This window comes from Triturus cristatus, chromosome 4_1, assembly GCF_964204655.1.
Source record: "Triturus cristatus chromosome 4_1, aTriCri1.1, whole genome shotgun sequence".
Taxonomy (NCBI): domain Eukaryota; kingdom Metazoa; phylum Chordata; class Amphibia; order Caudata; family Salamandridae; genus Triturus; species Triturus cristatus.
In genome coordinates this window covers 977,737,709-977,763,524 of record NC_140585.1, presented here as the reverse complement: position 1 = coordinate 977,763,524, position 25,816 = coordinate 977,737,709, and the positions used below count along the sequence as shown (strand labels likewise).

At 47.4% G+C, this 25,816-nt stretch overlaps 1 protein-coding gene across 4 annotated transcripts in view; it reads right to left on the bottom strand.

Moving 5' to 3' along the window:
- Positions 1-25,816, bottom strand: part of CPSF6 (cleavage and polyadenylation specific factor 6) — a 389,871-nt gene that overhangs the window by 87,403 nt on the left and 276,652 nt on the right. For all 4 annotated transcript variants that reach the window (XM_085653879.1, XM_085653881.1, XM_085653878.1 and 1 more), the window contains one exon: positions 6,449-6,602. In XM_085653879.1, coding sequence (XP_085510005.1) covers positions 6,449-6,602 — 154 coding nt within the window. The remainder of the gene's footprint in view (positions 1-6,448; positions 6,603-25,816) is intronic.

Sequence of the window (25,816 nt, the reverse complement as noted above, 5' to 3'; positions counted from 1 at the left end):
TCCAGGCCTAGAATTCCAAAAGTAATCCTAAAATTAATTTGTGGCAAATAACTTTAAACTTCCATTGAACTCAATGCATTATTGTGTTTAGAATTGTGTTGCCTATTGCAACCACTTGTAACTTTCTACAAAAGTCTATTGCATATTGCAAAAGTATTTATTTAAAGCATCTCGTTCTGAGAAAGTATATTTTAATACCTATTGTTGGTTCTAAAATAAAACAAGCATATATTTTTTGTATATAAACCATTGGCCTAGAGTTCAGTTATTGAGTGTGTAAGACCATTTGCTGGCTGAGTGTGCAACAAATGCTTTACACTGTCCTCTGATACTGCCTTACTGCTCGACCAAGCTAGCACTTTAGAGAGTAAGGTTATATCTAACTTTAGCGTCTGCCAAACCTCTGGGGACTGTGGACTCTGTACACCCTGTACCTATTTGGGAACAGTATATACAGAGCAACTTTCTCACAGGCGTCGGAAACATGTTCTCGGTGCCAACCATGGCCTGGAGACGGGGGTAGGACCAGAGCCTTCTTCTTGGACTGAGGTGGACTTTGGGACAAGGGATGATTTGTACTTGCAGTACGCTGCCCTTGTGGGATGTCTTCGCCCCCCTTGGAGCTGTAGTCTGAGATGGAGATCGGGTCTTGTTACTCCTCGGCTCTATGGTGTCTCCGGCCTCTTGTTCAGAGTATTCTCCTAAGAGGTCCGGAATGGAAGTTGTGTTGGCTCTGTATGTTGCGACGTCGAGCCCATCGGTCGCAAAGCGTTTTCTTCGATCGGAAAGCCTTACATATGTCACAGTCCTGTTTGGTGTGCTCCGGAGACAAGCACAAGTTGCACAGTTTATGTGAGTTGGTGCGCGTAAACTTCACATGGCACCAAGGGCATTATTTAAATGGAGTCCGTTCCATCTACTGCGAGGCGGACCGACACAGGTAGGCTTGACGGCCTTCCACGAGCTATCAGATTGAAAGAGGGATTTGAGTAAATACGATACGCGGAGAATGGGATTACGCGATTGAAAACAATACCGTCGAGGGTGAGTGTCTTGTGCACCGAGGGAAACTGGAGAAAAAGTGTTGAACCGGAGCGCAACAATTCACTCCCGAACTCTTTTGGACAATGGAGTCGATGCCCATGTGCATTATCATCAAAAGGAGTCACCACTTACCTCGTGACTGGAAAGACTTCTTTGAAGAAAAACAACTTGCAAACATCCGGACCCAACACTAGATGGCAGGAGTATGCAAAGCATGTGATCTACAGCTCACATGCCTCGAACATGTGGTTATCGGTTAACAGTGAGGTACTTGGTTGTGGGAGTTGGTATTCTATGGTTAGAACAATGGTTCTCCCAGTGTCAAAGATGCACTCTTAAAGCACACTCAGCGGCACTAGGGCGACCAAATGCAGTGTGCTGAGACACAATGTTATCCAATGGGGGATAGGGGGCCTGCAGTTGGTGGCTGCTCACGAGCAGACCACGAGGTTGTGGGAGCAAAGCTCCAGGTGAAAGGCCCTGGGCAAAGGGGGATTCGAGTTAGCACCTTAAGTACACCTGAAGCGGCACAGGGGCAGCAGGGTGCTGTTTTGACGTCAGGTGCACTGTTTTTAATGGAGATTCTCCGGTTGCAACAGAGAAGGCTCGGGGTCGAAGATCTTCTGGAGGTGACCACCGGTTGGAGGTAAGTTGGGATACCTGGTGGATGCTGGGACACCGTCGGTTAGGGCACTCAAGGCCATAGGACTTCGGGTCCAAGGGTGTCTTTAGGAGGCGGGGTTCCTTACCAGCTCCGGTCATGGGGGTCCTCCAGAAAGACTGCAGGCATCGCTTGGAGATTCGAGGCTTGTCAGAGAACACCAAATCTAAGGTCAGGATCACCGGGGAGACCTCCTTGTGGTGTTGGGCCAGTCGAGCTTGGGCCGTATGCATCAGGCGCCAGAGTCTATGGGTGAGCACATCCGGTGCTCACAGGAGTCAAAGTTTTTGGTTTGGAAAGCAGGACAGGTCCTTCGGGTTCTTGAGGTTGCTGGCTGCAGGACACACTGGGATTTCATTGGAGCAGGTTTGAGGTGGGGACAGGCCGGTAGGGCAGGGGCCAAGTCAGTGGGCGTCGTCCTCTTCTTAGTTCAGCATGGGTTCTTTGGTCCTCATTCTCATCTATTCTTGTCTGAGGAGGCAAGGGTCAGGATTTCTCCTAAATACTATATTTAGGTGTGTTAAAGGTAAGCAAATGTTGGGACCAAATGCCTCACTCTGGTTGGCTGGGTCTCCTCATCTGCAAGATGGTGGGGACTTAGGGTTGTGCTTCACCTCGCCTCCCCCACCTGAGGGGTGGGGTTGGCAAAGGTGGGCACACCTCCCTTCCTCACTTGGTTTTCCCGCCGATTTTCCAGCCCAAAGTGGGTGTTAGAACCGGTGGGGGCCAGTTGCTGGAAGGAGCAAAGGCCTAGGGTAGCTCACAAAGGCGGCAAGCCATTGAAGCTTCCCCTTCGTGGACCCTGCCCATCCCGAGGGAGGAGGCTTAGCACCTCGTCCCAGGATATGCATGGTTTCAGACCCCGAGATAAAGTTCTTTTAGCTTTTGCATAACAAGTTTGAATGCATTTAACAATCCATCTTGAAATACCAGATTTAATGATAGGATTGCCTTTGTGAGGTGGAGCAAATGCAACAAACAGTTGCTTTCTTTTACGAAAATCTTTTGTCCTTTCGATACAATATAAGAACGCTCTTTTGACATCAAGTGTGTGAAGAGCTCTTTCTGCTACAGAATCGGGTTGAGGGAAGAACACAGGTAACTCAACTGATTGGTTAAGATGAATAACAGAAACTACATTAGGGATGAAGAACTACCCTATTTTATGAAGCTGAAAGAAGGGTTCTTTTAAGGTTAATGCCTGAAGCTCATCAACTCTTCTTAATGAAGTGATTGCAATGAAGAAGGACACATTCCATGAAAGGAACTGTACAATTGTGTAACGGCTCAAAGGGTGGACCCACGAGTCTTGTAAGTACAATGTTGAGATTCCATACCGGTACTAGAGGTATTCTAGGTGGTATTACTCTTTTTAAGTCTTCCATAAAGGCTTTAATTAGAGGGACTTTGAACGAAGATAAATGCTGTTTGATTTGCAAATATGCAGCTACTGCTGCAAGGTGCAATCGACTAGATGTGTAAGCAAATTAGTTTGCTGTATGTGACTAAGGTAACAAACAATGTTTTGAACAAAAGCATCCAGAGGATTAATACTGTTATGACAGGAAATAAATCGTTTCAGTTTTGCTGCATAACAAGCTCTGGTAGTGGGCTTTCTTGCTTCTTTTAGAATAGTCATACAGCCTGGAGGAAGATTTAAGTATTCAAACTCTAGGACATCAGGAGCCAAATCACGAAGTTGAGTTCCTTGGGGTTTGGGTGTCTGATTTCTCCAAGTTTCCGAGTGAGAAGGCTGGAAATAAGGTACAGCTTTTGATGCGGAACTACCAAGAGTTTCAAAAGTGTGGTGTACCAAGGTTAACGGGCCCATGTGGGAGCTACCAAAATCAGTGTGTGCGATGCTTACCTGAGCTTTCGAACCAGAAACGTAAGGAGTGGGAGAGCCGGAAAAGCGTAGGCAAATATCTGACCAATTTTTCCATACGGCATTGCCTTTGTAGCGAGGTTGTGGGAACCTGGAGGCTTAGTTTGGGCATTTTACGTTGTCCACTGTGGCAAATAGATAGATTTGTGGGAATCCCCACAGTTGAAAGTATGGACGGAGAACTTGGGGATGAAGTTCCCACCCGTGTATTTGCTGCCTCCTTCTGCTGAGGTTGGCGATTTGATTGTTGACTCCTGGAAGGTGTTCTGCCAGAAGATGAATTTTGTGAGGAATTGCCCCCAGATGGTCTGAGAGGTGTGACAGCTGGAGAGAATGTTTCCGCCCCCTTTTTTTAAATATAGTACATGGCTGTCATGTCTGTGCGGAGTCGTTCGAGAACAATACTGTCGAGGGTAGAGTTGATTGAGCACGAGGAGAACCCGGAGAACGGGTTCGAACCGGAGAGCAGCAATACACGTCCGAACCTGATGGCGGAAAAAAACGATCTAACAATAGAGTCGATGTTCATGCGCACTATCACCGAAAAGAAGAGTCACCTTACTTCGTGACTGGTAAGACTTCTTCAAAGAAAAACTTGCAAACATCCGGACCAAACACTACATGGCAAGGAGTATGCAAAGAAGGTGTATCTCCAGCACACATGCTTTGAACATACCTTTTTAGGATAACTCAAGCATGGCCTGATGTATTAGGTTAGTAAACCGATGAGACTATGTCAATTCCATTCAGAAATGTTGAGAAAGAATATATCCATTTATCGGACTGCGCGCAGCTCAAGGAAGACTCTTCACACAACGTGTGGAGAGAGGTGAAGACTGTCCTTTGCTCTGATTTGCTGAATTTTAGATAGCTTATAATGATTGGAGTCTGCTAGTGTTGTGTACGTTTACCACTGTACTGCTCAAATTATATCTACACAAGGGGATTCCAAGCACGGTGACTAGGATGATTCAAACATGTTGAATCGATGCAAAATACCATATTGGAGAAATACCTGAACCAGTTCATTACAAATTTCGCCGAGGCAGATTTGTCCTACAGTATCAAGCAGCAGGCTGTGGCAGACTGTATTAAATGACATAAAAAATATAATGGTTGTAAAAGTGCAGTGACAATGCTGTAGGCAGCTGCCAGACTAAGATCAAAGGCAGCAGCTAATACTGCCTCTGTGATGTGACCAGGATCAAAACTGGACTAGGCATGATCTACAGCATTGCTGGTTTCAATTAAGTAACATATCTGCTGGGTAACACAGTTCAAGAAGTAGGACTCCAACTGAGGAAAAAGCAATAGAAAAAAGTTCACCTGAAAAGCTGGGTAGAGGAAACCTTTTTTTGTTTGTAACCAGGAGAGTAACTACTTCTTTTAATGCAGCAGAGACATGGGGGCATTCAAGACAAAGAATTTAAGGGCGATTGGGGGGGAGGGGGGAGCTGTGAACCATATGGAAAGTGATTCGTAGCTTTTGATAAGGTAGAACTGAAAGGTATGAAATCAAGCCCTAAGGCAATATTTAAGTGTCTAGCAAAGACGGCGCTTAACTGGTATGTTCTTCGCAAAATACCCGAGAAGGATGTATTGTGAAGGTGGTAATTTCATAAAGAATTAACATCTGCAGAAATGATTCTGTAAGAACAATAGGTTTTACAGGCTGTTTCCGAGAATCAGGGTACAGATGCATATTAACAGTTCTTTTTCCCACAGTACAAGTAATAAAAGTAGTAACGGAGCCTCAATTTGGGGTGATCCTTTTACAAGTCCTATATAACATTGTTGTATGGATCAGTGTTGGTCTACCTAAACTGGTGTGTGATATAGAAACAAGAAACTCCTCCCAATGGAGTGAGAAGAAAGTCAAACAAGTATGACCCACTTTATGGGTTCTGAATCATCTGATTTAAACAACAGTATTATAGTTTGGTTTTTTTTTTAAATAAATTCTTGAAAATTTTTACCATTCCCACAAATCTGAAACGAGAAAATAATTTCAGTATTAGTTTTTTTTTTTTATTTCCTTCTAGTTGTGTGCATGAATGTAAAGAGGGAATTCTTCCCTATTTATTGGTTAACATTTTGGAAATCATTTCGAAATAAGAACTCCATTTATTCTACCCATTTGAAGAAGCAGCCTTCATGTCTGGGAATTCAAGCTATAAAAACACAACCACAACTGTCCGGTAATACTGGTAAGAAGCAGAATAATTGCAACTGCATAACATGAACTAATTTTGAAAGGATATCAACTTTGGGAGACTGAAAAGTACTCTGAAATGCAATTTTAAGGAGGCATTAAAGAAAGGGATGGGCACAGTTTAAACAAGTGAAGGTCATCTAAAAATACAGTGAAATCAGTCAGCAGTGCCTGACAAGGTATGTTCAGCCTTCCAGTTGAAAAGAAAAGCTATATAGTATAGTTTTTCAGAAACTGTTACCTTTTTAAAGAGAGCACCGACCAGGGAAATATTGTAAAGCTGTATCAAAAATGTAAATGTATGGTGCTGTAAAAAAAACATTGTGCCACAAATAGGTTTGTATTGCAATAGTTGGTGCTGCATTTGCAGAGGGAACAAAGACAGCAAAGGAGCAATGTTCCTCTGATTCACTTCGTACACTGACTGTTGCCTACCTATCTGAATGTTATGACAATTTATGGTCCGTTCATACAGTTGTTGCAAATTATATCAAACATATATTAAATACAACAAGAACTTCACTATTCAGTATCAGTGCAACTACTGAAGTGCAGTGTTTAAACTATCAATGTGGCAACACAAGTACCACTATGTAGAGGGGAAATGGGGCATTAAAGGCCCAATGTTATAGGAAAGATGCATTACCTTGATCCAGAACCGTACGACTTGGATTCGATTCCATGAAGGCAGTCCTGTAGGGAGCTAATAAGTACTTTACAACGATCATCAGCAGATACTTTGGACTGTTTTATTAGTGAAATAGCTGTTACCAGAGTCTCAATAGCACTTCCATAGTCTCCTAGAGCAAAATAAAAGTTTGGCAAAATTACTTTTTACTGAAGAACCAACAGATGCTTACTAATACTCCTAATGATATATGGAAAATGCTACTTACCAGGATGCATCTGTTCTTGGCATGTAGAGCTGCAGATTCACACTTAGCATAGATCGCTATCTGGTGTTGGGCGCGGATGTTTGCACTTGTTTTTGTCCTGGAAAGTCTTTGAAAGTCACAGGATAGGCGACTCCTCCTTTGGACTATAGTGCTCATGGGCATCGGCTCCATCCTTAGGTTTTTTTTCGCCAGCAGGGAAATGATGGAGTTTAGTAAGAGACATAAAGATGTCCATGTATGCTGTATCTAAATAAGATAGTACTGAAACAGATAAAGGTAGCCGGGGAGGCGTGTGTGGATCTGCAGCTCTACATGCCAAGAACAGATGCATACTGGTAAGTAGCATTTTCCGTTCGAGGCATACGAGCTGCAGATCACACACTTAGCATAGATTGTGTGGCAGTACCCATGCCTAGCAGCGGCCACCAGTACCTGTTGCAGTAGTTTGAAATAGTGTTTTGAGTACAGCCTGGCACACACTAGCCTGTTTTGTTTGCACATCCACAGAATACTGTTTTGTGAATGTGTGCGGTGTAGACCATGTAGCTGCTTTGCAGACGTCATCTAAGGAAATGTTCACTAAAATTGCCATTGAAGCCCCTATCTTTTGTGTAGAGTGGGCTTCAGGAGGAACAGATAAAGTATGTTTTGCGCTGTGATAGCAAATTTGTATGCATTTAACAATCCATCTAGCTATCCCAGACTTTTATATGGGGTTGCCTTTGTGTGGTGGTGAGAATGACACAAAAAGTTGTTTGGTCTTACGAAAACGTTGTGTCCTTTCAATGTAATAAAGCAATGCTCTTTTGACATCTAGGGTATGAAGATCTCTTTCTGCGACTGTCTGTGGCTACGAGAAGAACACTGGCAACTCTACAGACTGATTGAGGTGGAAAGGAGAAATGACTTTAGGGAGGAATTTTGGATTGGTTCGGAGAACAACCTTATTGTGATGGATTTGTAGGAAAGGTTCCTGAATAGTTAGCGCTTGCAGTTCACTAACTCTTCTAAGAGAAGTTATAGCTACTAGGAAAGCAACTTTCCATGTTTGAACCTCTACATAAATGTGAGCTCCAGTTTCTAAGGGAGGACCCATTAGTCTTGTAAGAACGATGTTTAAATCCACACAGGTGAGGGTGGTAACCTGGGGGGAATTATCCTTTTGAGGCCTTATATAAATGCTTTGATGGCAGGCACTCAGAAAAGTGATAGGTGTTGTCTATTTTGTAAATAGGCTGCTATGGCAGCGAGGTGCAGCCTACTAGATGTGTAGGCTAAGTTGCATCATAGGTTGTAGGTAACCTATGATGTGTTGGATAGACACGTCTATGGGATTGATGTTGTTATGATAGTATATTACAAATCTCTTCCACTTGGCTGCATAGCAGGCTCTAGTGGTGGGACGTCTAGCTTCTTTAATGGCGTTCATGCATTCAGGGGGAAGGTTAAGGTAACCGAATTCTAAGATCTCAGGAGGCAGATCACAAGGTTGAGCTGAGCTGGGTCCGGGTGTTGGATCTCTCCACGGTTCTGGGTTAGGAGGCGTGGGGAGAGGTGTAGTTTTTGGTGGGGAACTACAGACAGTTCCAGTAATGTGGTGTACCACGGTTGTCTGGCCCAAGTTGGAGCAACTAGGATGAGAGTCAGTGGAAAGGCGTACGCAAATCTGCCTGACCAATTCATCCATATCGCATTACCTTCGGACGATGGGTGTGGATACCTGGCGGCGAAGCTTGGGCATTTGGCGTTTTCGTGCGTGGTGAAGAGGTTTATTTCTGGTTGCCCCCACATTTGAAGAATGGCTGAAGGACTTGTGGATGAAGTTCCCACTCGTGAATCTGTTGCGTTTGACAGCTTAACAGATCGGCTATGGTGTTTTGGACTCCTGGGACATGTTGAGCTAGGCGAAAGATGTTCTGGGGTATAGCCCATCTCCATATGCTCTGTGCCAGTTGAGAAAGCTGCAGAGTGTGTCCGCCTTGTTTCTGTATGTAGTACATGGCTGTCATGTTGTCTGTGCGGACTAAGACAGCTTTGCCTGACATTTGTTTTTGGAAAGCCTTTAAGGCTAGGAAAATGGCCAGTAGCTCCAGGTGGTTGATGTGGGGTAACTTTTGTTGAGGAGTCCACCTGCCTTGCATGGTGTGATGTAATAGGTGCGCTCCCCAGCCGGAGAGCGATGCGTCCGCTGTCATGACTATCTGTGAAACTGGCTCTAGGAACGGTCGCCCTTTGGAAAGGTTCTAGATGTTACACCATTGCAGAGATCGAGGAGTGTGACCGTCTACCAACACCAGATTTGTTCGCGGACCTTGAGCCTGGTTCCATTGGCGTACTAAGCACTCTTGGAGAGGACGCATCTGGAGTCTTACATGAGGTACTATAAGTATGCAAGAGGCCTTCATCCCTATTAGCTGCATGATCACTCGAGCAGGGAGAGAGTGTTGAGGCTGAAATTTGGTTATGAGAGCTTGCATGCTTGCTATCCTTGCCGGGTTGGGATAGGCTAATGCTTTTGAGGTGTCTATTGTGGCACCGAGGTATTGTTGTATGTGGGACGGTTGTAGATGAGACTTTGCGTAGTTTACTGTGAATCCCAAGTTGTGGAGTAGTTGGATAGTGGTGCGAGTGTGATGTACACACTGGACTGTATGAGCTGGCTTTTAAGAGCCAGTCGTCCAGATATGGGAAGACGTGAATGTGTTGTCTTCTTAAGTGGGCCGCCACTACCGCTAGGCACTTGGTGAATACCCGTGGTGCTGTTGTGACTCCGAAAGAGAGTACTTTGAATTGATAGTGTTGGCAGTCCACGTCAAATCTAGATATTTCCTGTGAGCTGCGTGAATGGAAATATGGAAATAAGCGTCCTTGAGATCTAGAGTAGCAGGGAATTCGCCTTGTGAAAGAAGAGGAAGGACCTGCTGGAGTGTAACCATGTGAAAGTGGTGTGATTGTAAGTACAGGTTTAGAGGTCTGAGGTCTAGAATAGGCCTGAGAGAACAGTCCTTCTTTGGTATGCGAAAATACAGGGAGTAAACTCCCGTTTTTTGTTGGTGCAGGGGAACTGGTTCTATTGCACCCTTTTGTAGTAGGGAGATCACCTCCTGCTTTAGCAGAGATAAGTGTTCTGACGACATTGGGCGTTGTTTGGGTGGTATGGGGGGGGGGGGGGGGTAGAAGTAAGTTCTAGACAGTAACCTGATTGAACTATTTGTCTCACCCACCTGTCTGTAGTGATGTTGGTCCAGACAGGCAGGAACTGTTGTAGACTTCCCCCGAAAGGAGTGGAATGGTCTGGGGGAAGTGGAGGAGAGTCATTGGGTAGGGGTGGAGGCAGAGCGGGTGTTGGTCTTGCCTCTGCCTTTGTTATTGTTGCCTCTGTAGCCTCCTCTCTGGTAGCCTCTAGTAAACGTAGACTGGGCGGGAGCCTTGTAAGAGGTGGAGGGGTTGTCTGAGGAGTAGCCTCTGGGGGTGCCCTTGTAAGGTGAGTGGCAAAAGGAACGTCTGGGAGCTTGCGATTGCAAGGCTCTCATTGATTTAGCTGTGTCTGTATCCTTTTTCATCTTTTCAAGGGTTGAATCTACATTTGGGCCAAATAGGTGCTCCTGATCAAATGGCTGGTTGAGGATGGAACTTTGAACTTCAGGTTAAAAACCCAAGATGCGTAGCCAGGCATGCCTACGCAAAAGGACACTTGTGTTTACTGCTCTGGAGATGGTGTCTGCCACGTCGAGAGCGCAACGGATGGAGGTGTTGGTGATGAGCTTACCCTCCTGCATGAGCTCATTGGCCCGGTTTTTGTATTTATCTGGGAGGTGCTGCATTATGGACTCTAGTTCATCATAATGTGCCCTATCATACCTGGCTAACAACGCCTGAGTGTTGGCGATGCGCCATATGTTAGCCGCCTGTGAGGCGCCCAAGAGTTTAGACTCCTTGTCGGGTGGTGCAGCGTCACCTGATGTCTGAGAATTGGCCCTTTTCCTACTACTGGAAACTACCAGGGAGTCTAAGGGTACTGGGCCTTTAATGTAAGCTGGGTCAGTAGGGGCAACTTTATATTTTTTCTCGATCCTGGGGTTAATAACTCGAGCTCTAACAGGATCTTTAAAGACTTCAGGTGCATGCTGAATAACCCCTTTAAGCATAGGTAGTGTGGAGGTGGACCTTTTATTGGTGTCAAATGTATCCATTAGGAAATCCTGCTCTATGGGGTCTGTATGCAAGTCAACCCGGTGGTAACGGGCAGCTCTGTGGACGAGCTGATTAAAGCCCATGGTGTCCTCTGGAGGGGGAATGCCTGGAGGGGTAGATGTCATCCTGTGGAACATTAGGGACATCTGGCGTGTTATAATCATCCCAGGGGTCTGGGGAAGAAGGTGGACTAGGATCCCCTTGTGACACATCATCCGGACCCTCGCCTATGTCATCCAAGGTGTCATCATCGTCTACTGGTGTAGGAGATGGTGTTGGGGAACGGTGTGGTGGGGGAGGAGGTGGTGGAGGAGGAGGAGTTGGAGAAGGGACTTCTAGAGGAGAAGTTGCAAAGTCCTGCAGCCGGAGCAGGCGCATCTAGTGGTCTTTTCCCAGAACAAAGAGTCAATTCACTAGTTTTAGGATCCCGTATTAATCTTTTGAGCAGGGTCTGGTGTGAACAGTTCTTTTGCTGGAGGTTGGTCTTTCGGTGCCGAGCGTTACGGTTCCGTAAGCTTCTTCGGCACCGACTCTATAGTGGTTCGGTGTTTTAGTTTGGAACCTTGTGTTTTTACAGTCTCTGTGGCCTGTGGAACTTGTTGCTTTTTCGGTTCCGAGGCTTTCCTTGGCTCCGAACCCTTCGGGAGTGGTTTTTTGTTCAGCTCCGAATGTTTTCTCGGTGTCGACGAATCTGTGCTTGTGGGTCTTGGTGCCGGGTGCTTGGATGTGGAAGCAGCTGTTGGCACAGAGGAGGAGGGCATTTTCTTTTTCGGTGCCAGTGATTGTGTTTTCGGTACCGAGGGCAGGCTGACTCGAGCCCAAGCTGCCCGAAGGCTTAGTAGGCTTCTTTGCCGGGCCCGAGGGCGGTGCATGGGAAGCAGTCTTACGGTGTGCACCTGGGCCTGAAGGCGAAGGTGTGACCGAAGCCTTTTTCAATAGTGCAGGGAGGGGGTTGGAGGTCTTACAACCCTTTGCGCCGGAGTGATCTCATCGACGTCGGAGTCATAAGCTTCCGAGGTGCTGACTAAGCCTTCTTCGACCCGCTCTTGCTCCAGCACGTCGACGCCCTCTTGGAAGATGTCGTCTGGGATTGATGTCGACGAGCGAGCCATGGTTATTCGAGCGCGTCGGTCCCGAATGGTCTTCTTGGAGAGGAAAGAGGCACAAGCTGGACAGTCTCTGGCCTTGTGCTCTGGTGAAAGGCAGAGGATGCACACCTCATGCAGATCGGTGTGGGGAAACTTCGACCCACATTGAGGACACTTCTTGAACGGCGTCCTTTCCATGAGCCAGAAGCCAAGGCCCAGGTAGGTCCGAAGACCTTCGTCGACGATTGGAATCGAGAACTTCGATTTGGAGAAATTCGCGACGATTGGGGTTCGCGATCGAGACAATACCGTCGAAAGGGTAAAGGATTGCGCGTCGAAAGTGGAATCGGTACCAGTTCCGAACTGGAGCGCGACAAACACATCCGAGCCTGATGGCGGAACAAAACAATCTGAGGATGGAGCCGATGACTATGCACACTACAGTCCAAAGGAGGAGTCACCTATCCAATGACTTCCACAGACTTACCAGGAAAAAAACAAGTGCAAACTTCCGGGCCCAACACCAGATGGCGATCTATGATATATATATAGTATTTATATATACAGACAGCTAGTAAATGGTCAACTATGTTGGACACCTACAATGACATCTTACAGAATAAGTTGCACAAACTGGACTGCTTTTCCGAACAACAATTTGTAAGGAATCAAATCATGTTGTGGAAGAAATTACTGACCTTTACCAACAGTGTTCCGTTGTCTGTCTCTTTCTTAGCCAATAACATTCCAGCATTACGTCAGCTCATTAAAGTAGTCTATTCTCTTTAGTGTTTGCGCTTTCCACTCTATCTAATCCGGTGTTTAGGCTTTATCAACCAGAAAAATAATGGTCAGCTTCTAAAGCAAAGATTTGTCTTAGGATTTTAGTCCGTGATGTAGCAAATCCATCCACTTGCTGCATATGTTACCTTGCAAATATCTTCTCAATTTACTCTCAATTCAGTTGACCCTTGATGCATTACCTTGGTTTCCTTGTGGAGTTCACCATTTGGTGACAAAAGAAATATGGCTACAAAGCCCCCATGCGTGGCAGTCATCTTCAAATAACTTTTTCCAGTTTGGTTTGAAGGCATTTCGAGCTCCGAGTCACAGTTCAACGAAGTAAAAGGAGGCAACATCAAAGAAAGTCAAAGAAAAAAATCAGTTAAATGACACCGGGATCTACAGCACACGCCGAGAGGAACCGAAAACCACTGAAAACCCAGGTCTTCATGTGAGACCGCAAAGATGTGGTTCATAGAAAGTATGACGGGGATATTGGGGAGTGGCCACCACAAACTTGCATGGAAAAACACTCAAAAGTCTGTCACCTCTGCAAAATGAAAGCTGGCCAATAGCTTTTAGATTATAGCTCAACACATTTAGAAGAAAGTGTTAGGTTACCTGGAAGTACTGTAGAGTTGGACAATTTCCTACATTTAGGAGTAGTGGCAAAGCAGCTCCTTGGATAAATCCAGCCCTGATCACATTAGTTGTCTAAGGATCCTCCACTGGGCTCTCTGTTCCAGACTGAGGATTTGGTTGACAGTGGTAGGGAGTAAAGTAGGTTTATTCAGTAAAAGGGATTGTTGTTGAGCGGTTACTGGTACCACGTAAGCGTTAAACTACTACTGTACTTACAGAGATTCAACAGCAACCCTCCAAGAGGAAGTCCAGAAATTGTTAGGGCAGATGCACAACTGGGAAAGTGCAATTTATATGGTCTGTTGTGAGGGCACCTAATAAAAACTGACTTGACCACATCATCCATATACTAGTTTGGGCCACAGACGTTACTATGGGTTGAGGTGAAATTTGTTCTGTTGCGTACCTCCCAAGTGAACTACGTGGGCTCTTTACTACTTTCTTGTGTGAGAAGGATTCTAAATTGCAATTCAAGAAAGAGGAAGGATGGACCTTCCCTTTCTCTATACTCATCAGTACATGTATAAAAACAACTGCCATCAACAAAAATGAGGCCAATGTTGGGCAAACCTTGAAGAACCCAGACTTGTCAGATCACTCTCAGGGTGTGGCAGTATCCAATGAAACCATCTGATTTACCAGAACACAGGAGCTAGCGTATTCCAATACACTCAACTGGAGGCTCACTAGTGAAACATGCTAGACCTTCCAGGAATACGCCTACTCTGTATTAATGGGGTGAGGTCATCAATGGTGTCATTTAATAAGTCATGGGGAGAGGATGTGGCCTAACGGTTAGGACGGTTGGCTTAGAAGCTGGGGAATCAGGTTTGAGTCTTGGAAGGGAAGCTCAAGACCCTGTGATGCTAGGCAAATCACTTAATATCCCCATGCCTAACAAAAATGAATGGGTCTGTCTGTAACTCAACAGGTGCTCATGTAAAGCACTCTGATGCCTTTGGGTCTAGTTTGCGCTATATAAAACTCCCAAAGAAAATGTCATGAGTGATGTAGCACGTGCGGTCACAAGCAGTTCTGTAATATTCTTCTAAACACTCACACTGACATACACAAAAATAATGCACACAACAGTGTGCTGAAAGCTAACATGGGACATTTTAAGATTGTGATGATGGCTACTTCACAGAATGGAGAGCTGGTTAGGAATCTGCTGTTAAGAGTATCCACCAGGAAGAGCATTATCTAAGGTGAACAACTTGTTATGCTGATGTATATTTCAAACTGCAGATTTCTCACACTCCGAATAGATACTAAAGCAGCACTTCCCAAAAGGTAGAGAGTGTGAAAACTGGCATCAAACCACAAAGTCCTGCAGGACCGAACAGCCAAAATGCCTCTCTGTGGACTGGACTATCACAGCAGTGGTGCTTGGTGAACGTGTGTACCAACACCCATGTCAAGGTTTGACAGATGTCCAAGACATGAAACCCCTTGTTCCCTTGTGCTTTAGCTTTGGTTGAATGAGGCAATAGGCCTTCATGAGACTACTCCTTGACTAGGCATGACAGACCATTATACATAGGATGATCCAACTCAGTAGTCTTCTTCGGGTCGCTTGTGAATCCAGAAAATTCTTGAAGCTGCAAAACTTCACCGAAAGGCAAGAAACTATACATTTTGCAGCGTGAATCTCTTATGGATTCACATGCTTTGCACTGATTTTGTAGCGGTTTATAACTTTGTGCTGTCTGGTTTGAAGATGGGCATTGATTTGTTAACAGATGTTTCTGCCATACAGATTTCCTGCAACGGTGCATTTGCCAAAAAGGCAATGGTTGCTCCTTTTTTCGTGTTGAATGTGCCTTAGGTGCTACACTTAAATTTTCTCCTGCATATGTGTGGCACAACTGAATTGTTTGCGCAATCCATCTTGCAATTGTGCTCTTAGTTACTGGTCTTCCCAAGAAATTATTGGTCCTCATGACTACCCTGTCTTTATGAATTAAAAAATATGGTTCTTGTATTGTGAGTGCTCAGTATTTCTGCATAGGGAAGTTACTGCTACCAGGAATGCAGTCTGTAAGGTTAGCATTTGTAATGTAGCCTTGTGCAAGGATTCAAAATGTGTTTTCATTAATTGTGAGTACTACATTCAGATTCCATGTGGGTGCCGATACCTTCCTTGGTGAGAATCTCTTCCACTTTGCCATGTAACACTTTCTTGTGGTAGGCTTTCTTGCTCAACCAAAGGAAATGATGGACGGAGTGTTGAACATTGCAAGCACTCACCCCCAGTCAACTGATCTGGGTTTAATCCATCACCATTCTTTAGCCCACTCTGCCACCCCAGATCAAACATGGCCATATGCAAATCAGTCTGACCCTGTGCCTCATGGGAACAGTCCAGCCCGAACTGCCAAGCCACGTCTTCCCTGGACCGGAAACAAGCTTCCTAGGACCGGTTTCTGGCATTTCAGCCATCTTCAGCCAGACTTGCTTGAATCCAGTGGCAAAGTGAGCAAGGGACTCACGTCTGAGCATACCCTGCCAACTTATGGCGAACAAAGCAAAACCAAAGGAAATGATGGACGGAGTGTTGAACATTGCAAGCACTCACCCCCAGTCAACTGATCTGGCTCAGACGTCAGTCCCTTGCTCACTTTGCCACTGGATTCAAGCAAGCCTGGCTGAAGACGGCTGAAATGCCAGAAACCGGTCCTAGGAAGCTTGTTTCCGGTCCAGGGAAGACTCGGCTTGGCAGTTCGGGCTGGACTGTTCCCATGAGGCACAGGGTCAGACTGATTTGCATATGGCCATGTCTGAACTGGGGTGGCAGAGTGGGCTAAAGAATGGTGATGGATTAAACCCAGATCAGTTGACTGGGGGTGAGTGCTTGCAATGTTCAACACTCAGTCCATCATTTCCTTTGGTTTTTGCTTTGTTCGCCATAAGTTGGCAGGGTATGCTCAGACGTGAGTCGCTTGCTCACTTTGCCACTGGATTCAAGCAAGCCTGGCTGAAGACGGCTGAAATGCCAGAAACCGGTCCTAGGAAGCTTGTTTCCGGTCCAGGGAAGACTTGGCTTGGCAGTTCGGGCTGGACTGTTCCCATGAGGCACAGGGTCAGACTGATTTGCATATGGCCATGTCTGAACTGGGGTGGCAGAGTGGGCTAAAGAATGGTGATGGATTAAACCCAGATCAGTTGACTGGGGGTGAGTGCTTGCAATGTTCAACACTCAGTCCATCATTTCCTTTGGTTTAGGCTTTCTTGCTCCTCTTAGAACTGCCATAGTGCTGTCCAGCAGCTTTAGGTGTCTGAACTCTAAGTCCTCAGGAGCCATGCTGTATGGTTCAAAGCCTCTGGTTCTGGGTCTGGTACTCTTCCTTTTTCCAATGACAACGATCTGGATGGTTTGGTAATTGTTGGCGTTTTCTTGAGCTAATTCCATTAGCTTTGAGCATGTTTGTCTCGCCCACTGTGGGGCAATTAATATTAGTGTCATCCTGCATTTGCTAATCACTATGTGTAACAGAGGAATCAGGCGGGGGGTGGGCACAGGGGTATGGGAGGAGTTGATTATGCTACTTACCAGTATGCATCTGTTCTTGGCATGTAGGGCTGCTGACATTCATATCTGTGCATAGATCGCCGCCTAGTGTTGGGTCCGGATGATTGCACATTGTTGTCCTGGAAGAGTCTTCGAAGTATCACGAGATAGGTGGCTCCTCCTCTGGACTACAGTGCGCATGGGCATCCTCTACATCTTTAGATTGTTTTTCGCCATTGTGGCAGTGATGGAGTAGATACAGTAAGTGATGACCATGCTATACAGAAAATGTGAGTGCTGCAGCCGCTACAGGCGCCGGGGAGGAGGGTGGGCGATATGAATGTCAGCAGCCCTACATGCCAAGAACAGATGCATACTGGTAAGTAGCATAATCAGTTCGAGGCATGTGGGCTGCTGAATTCATATCTGTGCATAGAATATATAGCAGTACCTTCCTTAGCGGCGGCTACCTGTGCCAGCTGCAGCAGTCTGGAAAAGAGTTTTGAGAACAGCCTGTCCTACAGCTGCCTGCTGTTTTGAGTGTACATCTACACAGTAGTGTTTGGTAAATGTATGTATAGTGGACCATGTGGCTGCTCTACATATTTCTTGTAAAGGGATGTTTCCTAGGAAAGCCATGGACGCCCCTAACTTGTGTTGAGTGGGCTCGTGGGGGAACCGTTAATGTGCGTTTAGCTTTGTGATAGCAAATCTGAATGCATTTAACGATCCATCTGGCTATTCCTGTTTTGGAAATGGCGTTGCCCTTGTGTTGTGGAGAAAAGGCAACGAAGAGTTGTTTAGTTTTTCTAAAATCTTTTGTCCTATCGATATAGTACATGAGAGCCCGCTTCACATCTAGTGTATGGAGCATTCTTTCTGCGCCATTTTGCGGATTTTGAAAGAAAACGGGCAGTTCGATAGTTTGGTTAATGTGGAACTGTGATATGACTTTGGGCATGAACTTGGGGTTGGTGCGTAGTACAAGCCTGTTTGCGTGGACCTGAATGAATGGCTCTTGAATGGTTAGTGCCTGGAGTTCACTAACTCTTCTTAAGGAAGTGATGGCTACTAGGAAAGCCACTTTCCAGGTGAGGAATTGAATCTCACATGAATGGAGAGGTTCAAAGGGCGGACCCATCAGTCTGGTGAGGACCAAGTTGAGGTTCCACACTGGTGCTGGTGGGTGTCTTGGGGGAATTACTCGTTTGAGTCCCTCCAAGAAAGCTTTGATGGCAGGTACCTTGAATAAGGAGAGGTGCTGCCTGTTTTGGAGGTAGGCTGCTATCTCGGTCAAATGGATGCGTATTGAGTTGTATGCCAGATTACAGCCGTATAGGTGTAAGAGGTAGCATATGATGTTTTGAATAGATGCGTCCAGTGGGTTAATGTTATTGTTGTTGCAGTAAATGACAAACCTTTTACATTTGGCCGCATAGCAGGCTCTAGTAGTGGGTCTCCTGGCTTCTTTGATGATAGTCATACAGTCAGGTGGTAAGTTTAGGTAGCCAAACTCTAAGACCTCAGGAGCCAGATCGCCAGGTTCAGTTGTTGGGGATCTGGGTGTTGAATTTCGCCATGGTTCTGCGTTAAAAGTGCTGGTTTTATCCGCAGTCGTTGATGAGGCACCACGGAAAGTTCCAGAAAGGTGGTGTACCACGGCTGGCATGCCCACGTTGGAGCAACTAGGATAAGGGTCAGTGAGTGTTGCCTTAGTTTGCACGCCACCAGCGGTATTAATGGTACTGGGGGAAAAGCGTACGCAAATTTGCCGGACCAGTTCATCCATATCGCATTGCCCTGCGACTGTGGGTGTGGGAACCTGGCGGCAAAGCTTTGGCATTTTGTGTTTTCTTTTGTTGCGAATAGGTCTATCTCTGGATGACCCCACTGCTGGAAGTACGGTTTGAGTACTGATGGATGTAGCTCCCACTCGTGCATCTGGTGGCTGTGTCTGCTGAGCAGATCCGCCATCTAGTTGTCCTTGCCGGGGAGGTGTTCGGCCATGAGGAATATGTTCCTCTGGATGGCCCACTTCCACATGCTCTGAGCCAGATGAGACAGCTGTGGAGAGTGTGTTCCTCCCTGCTTCTGTATGTAGTACATGGCAGTCATGTTGTCCGTCCGGATCAACACGACTTTGTTGCACAAGTGTACTTTGAATGCCTTCATGGCTAGGAAGATTGCCATCAGTTCCAGAAGGTTGATGTGCATCTTTTTTTGTTGTGTTGTCCATAGTCCCTGCACTGTGTAATTGAGTACATGAGCTCCCCATCCCTGGAGAGACGCGTCCGCTGTCAGTATTATTTGTGGAACAGGCTCTTGGAACGGTCGGCCCTTGCAAAGGTTTTGTGGATTCCACCAATGCAGAGAGTTGTATGCCCGACCGCTCACCAACACTAGGTCTTTTAGGTGCCCGTGAGCCTGATTCCATTGACGTGCTAAGCACTCCTGAAGCGGGCGCATATGTAGTCTCGCGTGTGGGACTATGAAAATGCAGGAGGCCATCATGCCTATCAACTGCATGAACACTCGCGCAGGAAGGGAGTGTTGAGGTTTGAATTTTGAGATCAGCAGTTGCATGCTGTTGATTCTCACTAAAGTTGGCTGAGCTGTGGCAGCCAGAGTGTTGATCGTTGCGTCTAAGTACTGTTGTACGTGCGCAGGTTGGAGATTTGATTTTGGGTAATTTAGTGAGAATCCCAGATCGTGAAGAAGGTGAATGGTGTGGGACATGTGGGTGGCACACTGTTGTGCTGACTTGGCCTGAACTAGCCAGTCATCCAGATAAGGGAAGGCGTGAATGTTTTGTCTTCGCAGATGCGCGGCCACTGTTACCAGGCACTTGGTAAAGACCCTGGGTGCTGTTGTTACTCCGAAGGGGAGAACTTTGAACTGATAGTGATTCCCTTGAATAGTGAACCGGAGGTATTTCCTGTGTGAAATGTGTATGGGTACGTGGAAGTATGCATCTTTTAGGTCTAGCGTGGCTAGAAAGTCCCCCTGACTGAGTAGTGGGAGAACCTGCTGTAGGGTGAGCATATGGAAATGCTCTGACAGAATATATTGGTTTAGGGGTCGCAGGTCTAGAATAGGTCTGAGCGAGCCGTCCTTTTTTGGGATTAAGAAGTACAGAGTACACCCCTGTTCCCTGCTGGTTGATGGGCACTACCTCTATTGCTCCTTTTGTGAGCATAGCCAGCACTTCTTGCTGTAATAATGCCAAGTGCTCGACTGACATAGGACGTTGCTTTGGTGGTATGTCGGGTGGAGTGGACGTCAATTCTAGACAGTACCCGTGGTGTATGATGTCCCTGACCCACCTGTCTGTGGTGATGTTTTTCCACGCGAACAGGAACAGCTGTAGTCTTCCCCCGACAGGTGTTATGTGGTCAGGGGGTAATGAGAGGGCGTCACTGTTTGTTCTTTGGGGAGGACCTGGTGTTGCCATAACCACGTCATGCTGATGGTGACTGATGAAGAACAGGAAGCAGACAGTGAACCTCTCCCTGACATCCTCTCCTACAGCCCAAAAGGTGGATCAGTAGATGGTGTGATCTTCTCAGACACCCTCTCTGCCCAACAGCAAACTGACTGCAAGCAAGTCTTGCAGCAGTATGCTAGCCTCTTTTCCCTGACCCCTGGTCTGACAAACTGGTGTACCCATGATGTGGACACTGGTGACAGTGCACCTGTCAAGAACAAAATCTATCGACAGTCAGATCAAGTCAAGGAAAGCATCAAAGCTGAGGTCAGCAAGATGCTGGAGTTAGGGGTCATTGAACCTTCAGAGAGCCCCTGGGCTAGCCCAGTGGTTCTGGTCCCCAAACCTCATCAACAGGGTGAAAAGAGAGATGAGGTTCTGTGTGGACTATAGAGGGCTCAACTCTGTCACCAAGACAGATGCTCACCCTATCCCAAGAGCAGATGAACTGATAGACAAATTGGGGCTGCCAAATTTCTCAGTACCTTTGACTTAACTGCAGGATACTGGCAGATTGGCATGGCCCCTGGAGCAAAAGAAAAGACAGCATTCTCCACCCCTGATGGGCATTATCAGTTTACTGTGATGCCCTTTGGGTTAAAGAATGCCCCTGCCACCTTCCAGAGGTTGGTGAACCATGTCCTGGCTGGGTTGGAGTCCTTTAGTGCAGCTTATCTTGATGATATTGCTGTCTTTAGCTCCACCTGGCAGGATCACCTGATCCACCTTGGGAAGGTTTTAGAGGCTCTGCAAAGTGCAGGTCTCACTTTCAAGGCATCCAAATGCCAGATAGGGCAGGGCACTGTGGTGTACTTGGGCCACCTTGTAGGTGGAAGCCAGGTACAGCCCTTACAACCCAAAATCCAGGCCATCATGGACTGGATAGCTCCAACAACCCAGACCCAAGTCAGGGCATTCCTTGGCTTGACTGGGTACTACAGGAGGTTTGTGAAGGGGTATGGGTCCATTGTGACCCCCCTCACAGAACTCACCTCAAAGAAGATGCCCAAGAAGGTTAACTGGACAGTTAGTTGTCAAAAGGCTTTTGACACCCTAAAAGAAGCAATGTGCTCAGCACCAATTCTAAAAGCTCCAGATTATGCCAAGCAGTTCATAGTGCAGACTGATGCCTCTGAGCTAGGGATAGGAGCGGTCCTATCCCAGACCAATGATGAAGGCCAAGACCAACCTGGTGCTTTTATAAGCAGAAGGCTACTCCCTAGAGAGCAGCGTTGGAGTGCCATTGAGAGGGAGGCCTTTGTTGTGGTTTGGTCCCTGAAGAAGCTGAGGCCATACTTGTTTGGCACTCACTTACTAGTTCAAACTGACCACAGACCTCTCAGATGGCTAATGCAGATGAAAGGGGAAAATCCAAAACTACTGAGGTGGTCCATCTCCCTACAGGGAATGGACTTTGAAGTGGAACACAGACCAGGGACTGCCCATGCCAATGCAGATGGACTTTCCATGTTCTTCCACTTAGACAATGAAGACTCCATAGGACAAGGTTAGTCTCATCACCTTTCGTTTGGGGGGGGAGGTGTGTGAGAAAGTGCCATCTTTCTTGCATGGTATGCCCCCACTTTTTTCTAAATTGCTGAATGTACTTCGATTGAGTGTACCCTGGGTTCCTGCCAATCAGGTGCCCAGGGCCTATGTTCCTTCCTTAAAACCACACAAACTCTGAATTGGCAAACCCTAGCCACATGTCAGCCCCTAGTAAATGGTACCCAGGCCTTGCGGCCAGGGAAGGCCTCTAAGGGCTGCAGCACTCATTGTGCCACCCTCAGAGGCCCTGTACCCTTACACACACACACACTGCCCTTGCAGGCTGAGTGTCTGGGTGCAGGACAAAACAAAGAGTCGACATGGCACACATCACTGTGTACCATGCCCATCACCTACACTGCCAAGGCATATGTCAGCCACCCCTCTAGCTGGGTGCATTACGCCTATGGTGTGGGCGCAGGAGCCCTGTGCCCCTACAGTACCCGGGTCCATTCCTGGACACTAAGTGCAGTGCTGTCATTTAAGAATACATGGTGCTGAGAGCTTGTCAAACACGAGCTCCACAGCACCATATTGGCAACACTGAAGCCTGGGAAGTTTGGTATCAAACTTCTCAGCACATTGAACCCACACTGATGCCAGTGTAGGATTTAATGTACTAAGCACCCCAGAGGGCATCTTAGAGATGCCCCCTTACAGCTAACTTACAATCTACGTCTGCTCTGAGGCTGCCCAGGCTGCCACACAGCAGACACGTTGCTGGACCCCTGGGTGGGAGAGCCCCTGCTCTCCGGGGCCTGCAACAATGCACATCCTGGGTGAGGTGAGAAATCTCCTCCCCCAGGATGAGCAAAGGGAAGCTTCAAAGGCATGCCGCCAGTTGGAGTTTCCCCAGGCCACTGCAACCCCCCACTCTGGCGGGAAGCTTGGCCGGAAACCCCATACAAGGACAGGGGATGTGCCAGCCTGCCCACCCCACCCCTCAGGTGGGGGAGGCGAGGTGAAGCACATCTCCGGGCTCTCGCCAGCTTGAAGATGGGAGGCCCTACCCTATCAGGACTAGGCTACTGCCCCCCTCCAACAGGAGAGAGGCAGGATAGGGGGTGTACCCACCCCAGGACAAGGACCCATTGGTCCCTGGCCTTCACCTACCTGTAATGGCCCTAAATCTAGTATTTAGGGGCACCCTGAACCTTCCTTCCTCAGATTCCAGATAGAAAACTACAAGAAGAGCATGAAGAACAAGGACCTGCCCTGCAGCTGCTAAAAAGAGAAGACACCAACTGCTTTGGCCCCAGCCCTACCGGCCTGTCGACTCTCGAACCTGCACCAGCGCGGCATCTCTCGTGGCCAGCAACCTCACCAACCCCGGAGGACCTGGCTACCTTTTGGCTCTAAGCCCCTGGGACTCCCATGAGTAGAGGCTCTACTCCAGAAACCTATTTTTAACCCCTGGCAGCAGCCCGGAACCGCGGACCCAACACACTCTGCACCAGCCAAGCCTGGCCAGTGCCGGAGTGGACAAAGACCCCGGGGACGACCCCACGGCGACTGTGACCCCGAGTCCGGCACCCAAGGACCCCCCCCTCGACATCCCGGAAGAAGCCTGCCGCCCCAGAACCGAGTGCCACCCCAACCGCGATCAACCAGAGGGTAAGATTCCCGACGTCAAAAGGCACCCCTGCATCCGGCGCCCCGCAGCCCCCTGTGCCCAATCCCGGGGTACCCACCTAACCTACAACTACCCAACTTACCTCTCGAAGTGGTGGTGGCACCCGAAACATCCTCGTCCCCGAGCCTGCAGCCTTTTTCCAAACCGGAACATTCCCATTGATTTCCATTGAGCGCCCGGAGGCTCAAAAGCACCCTGCACCCAGCCGCCCGAGTGGCCCTGGCAGTGCACTCTCTACACTAACCTACTTCCCCACTTGCCCTGAGTAAGTGACCAGGAGCCCAGCTCCCACAGCCGCGTGGCTTGCCAGACAGCAGCCACCAACCAAGGCCCCCCTATCCCTCATAGGATAACATTGGGCCTAACTCTCTCTGCACCCGGCCGTCCTGAAACCGCTGAGGGTGAATCAACTGTACCTACCTGACACTGGGGGACCCCTGAGTCCATGCCCGGAATTTCAACTCTGCCAGTCGAGTACTTACCCTTAAACCGCTAACTTCATTTTCCTCATAGGGTAACATTGACTGGCTTTTTCTTCAAAAATCTTCTAAGCGTGAACTTTTCAAAACTGCAAATATTCACCAAAAATCAGCCAAGTGACAAAATGAATATGCTACTTACCAGTATGCATCTGTTCTTGGCATGTAGGGCTGCTGACATTCATATCTGTGCATAGATCGCCGCCTAGTGTTGGGTCCGGATGTTTGCACGTTGTTGTCCTGGAAGAGTCTTCGAAGTATCCTTGGATAGGTGACTCCTCCCCTGGACTACAGTGCGCATGGGCATCCTCTCCATCCTCAGATTGTTTTTCGCCATTGTGGCAGTGATGGAGTAGATACAGAAAGTGATGACCATGCTTGCAATAATTCTGAGAGCTGCAGCTGCGACAGGCGCCGGGGAGGAGGGAGGGCGATATGAATGTCAGCAGCCCTACATGCCAAGAACAGATGCATACTGGTAAGTAGCATATTCAGTTCGAGGCATGTGGGCTGCTGAATTCATATCTGTGCATAGAATACATAGCAGTGCCCTCTATTGGCGGCGGCTACCCGTGCCAGCTGCAGCGGTCTGAAAAAGTGTTTTGAGAACAGCCTGTCCTACAGCTGCCTGCTGTTTTGACTGCACATCTACGCAATAGTGTTTTGTAAATGTGTGTGTAGTGGACCATGTGGCTGCTCTGCATATATCATGCAGGGGAATATTTCCTAGGAAGGCCATGGAAGCCCCCAACTTGCGTGTTGAGTGGGCTCGTGGTGGAATAGTTAATGTGCGTTTTGCCTTTTGATAACAGATTTGAATACACTTAACTATCCATCTGGCTATCCCTGCTTTGGAGATGGCGTTACCTTTGTGGTGTGGGGCAAAGGCAACGAACAGTTGTTTTGTCTTCCTGAAGGGTTTAGTCCTGTCGATGTAGTACATGAGGGCCCTCCGTACATCTAGTGTATGTAATGCCCTCTCTGCAACAGTTTGTGGGTTTTGGAAGAAAACGGGCAGTTCAATAGTCTGGTTCATGTGGAACTGCGATATTACCTTGGGCATGAATTTGGGGTTGGTACGTAGTACGACCCTGTTGGCGTGAACCTGAATAAATGGCTCTTGAACGGTTAGTGCCTGGAGTTCACTAACTCTTCTTAGGGAAGTGATCGCTACCAGGAAGGCTACTTTCCAGGTAAGGAATTGAATCTCGCATGAGTGTAGAGGTTCAAAGGGTGGACCCATCAGGCGTGTGAGGACCAAGTTGAGGTTCCACATTGGAGCCGGTGGGTGACTAGGTGGAATGACTCGTTTGAGTCCTTCCAAGAATGCTTTGATGGCAGGCACTCTGAAGAGAGAGAGGTGCTGCCTGGTTTGCAGATAGGCTGATATTGCGGTCAAATGGACACGTATAGAGGTGTACGCCAGATTGCATCGGTATAGGTGTAAGAGGTAACATATGATGTTGTGGATGGATGCGTCCAGCGGGTTAATGTCATTATTACCGCAATAAATGACGAACCGTTTCCATTTGGCTGCATAGCAAGCTCTTGTAGTGGGTCTCCTGGCCTCCTTGATGATGTCCATACAGTCAGGTGGCAGATTGAGATAGCCAAACTCTAGGACTTCAGGAGCCAGATCGCCAGGTTCAGCTGTTGCGGATCTGGGTGCTGAACCTCTCCATGGTTCTGCGTCAAATGCGCGGGTTTGATCCGCAGCCTTTGATGCGGTACCACGGAAAGTTCGAGGAAGGTGGTG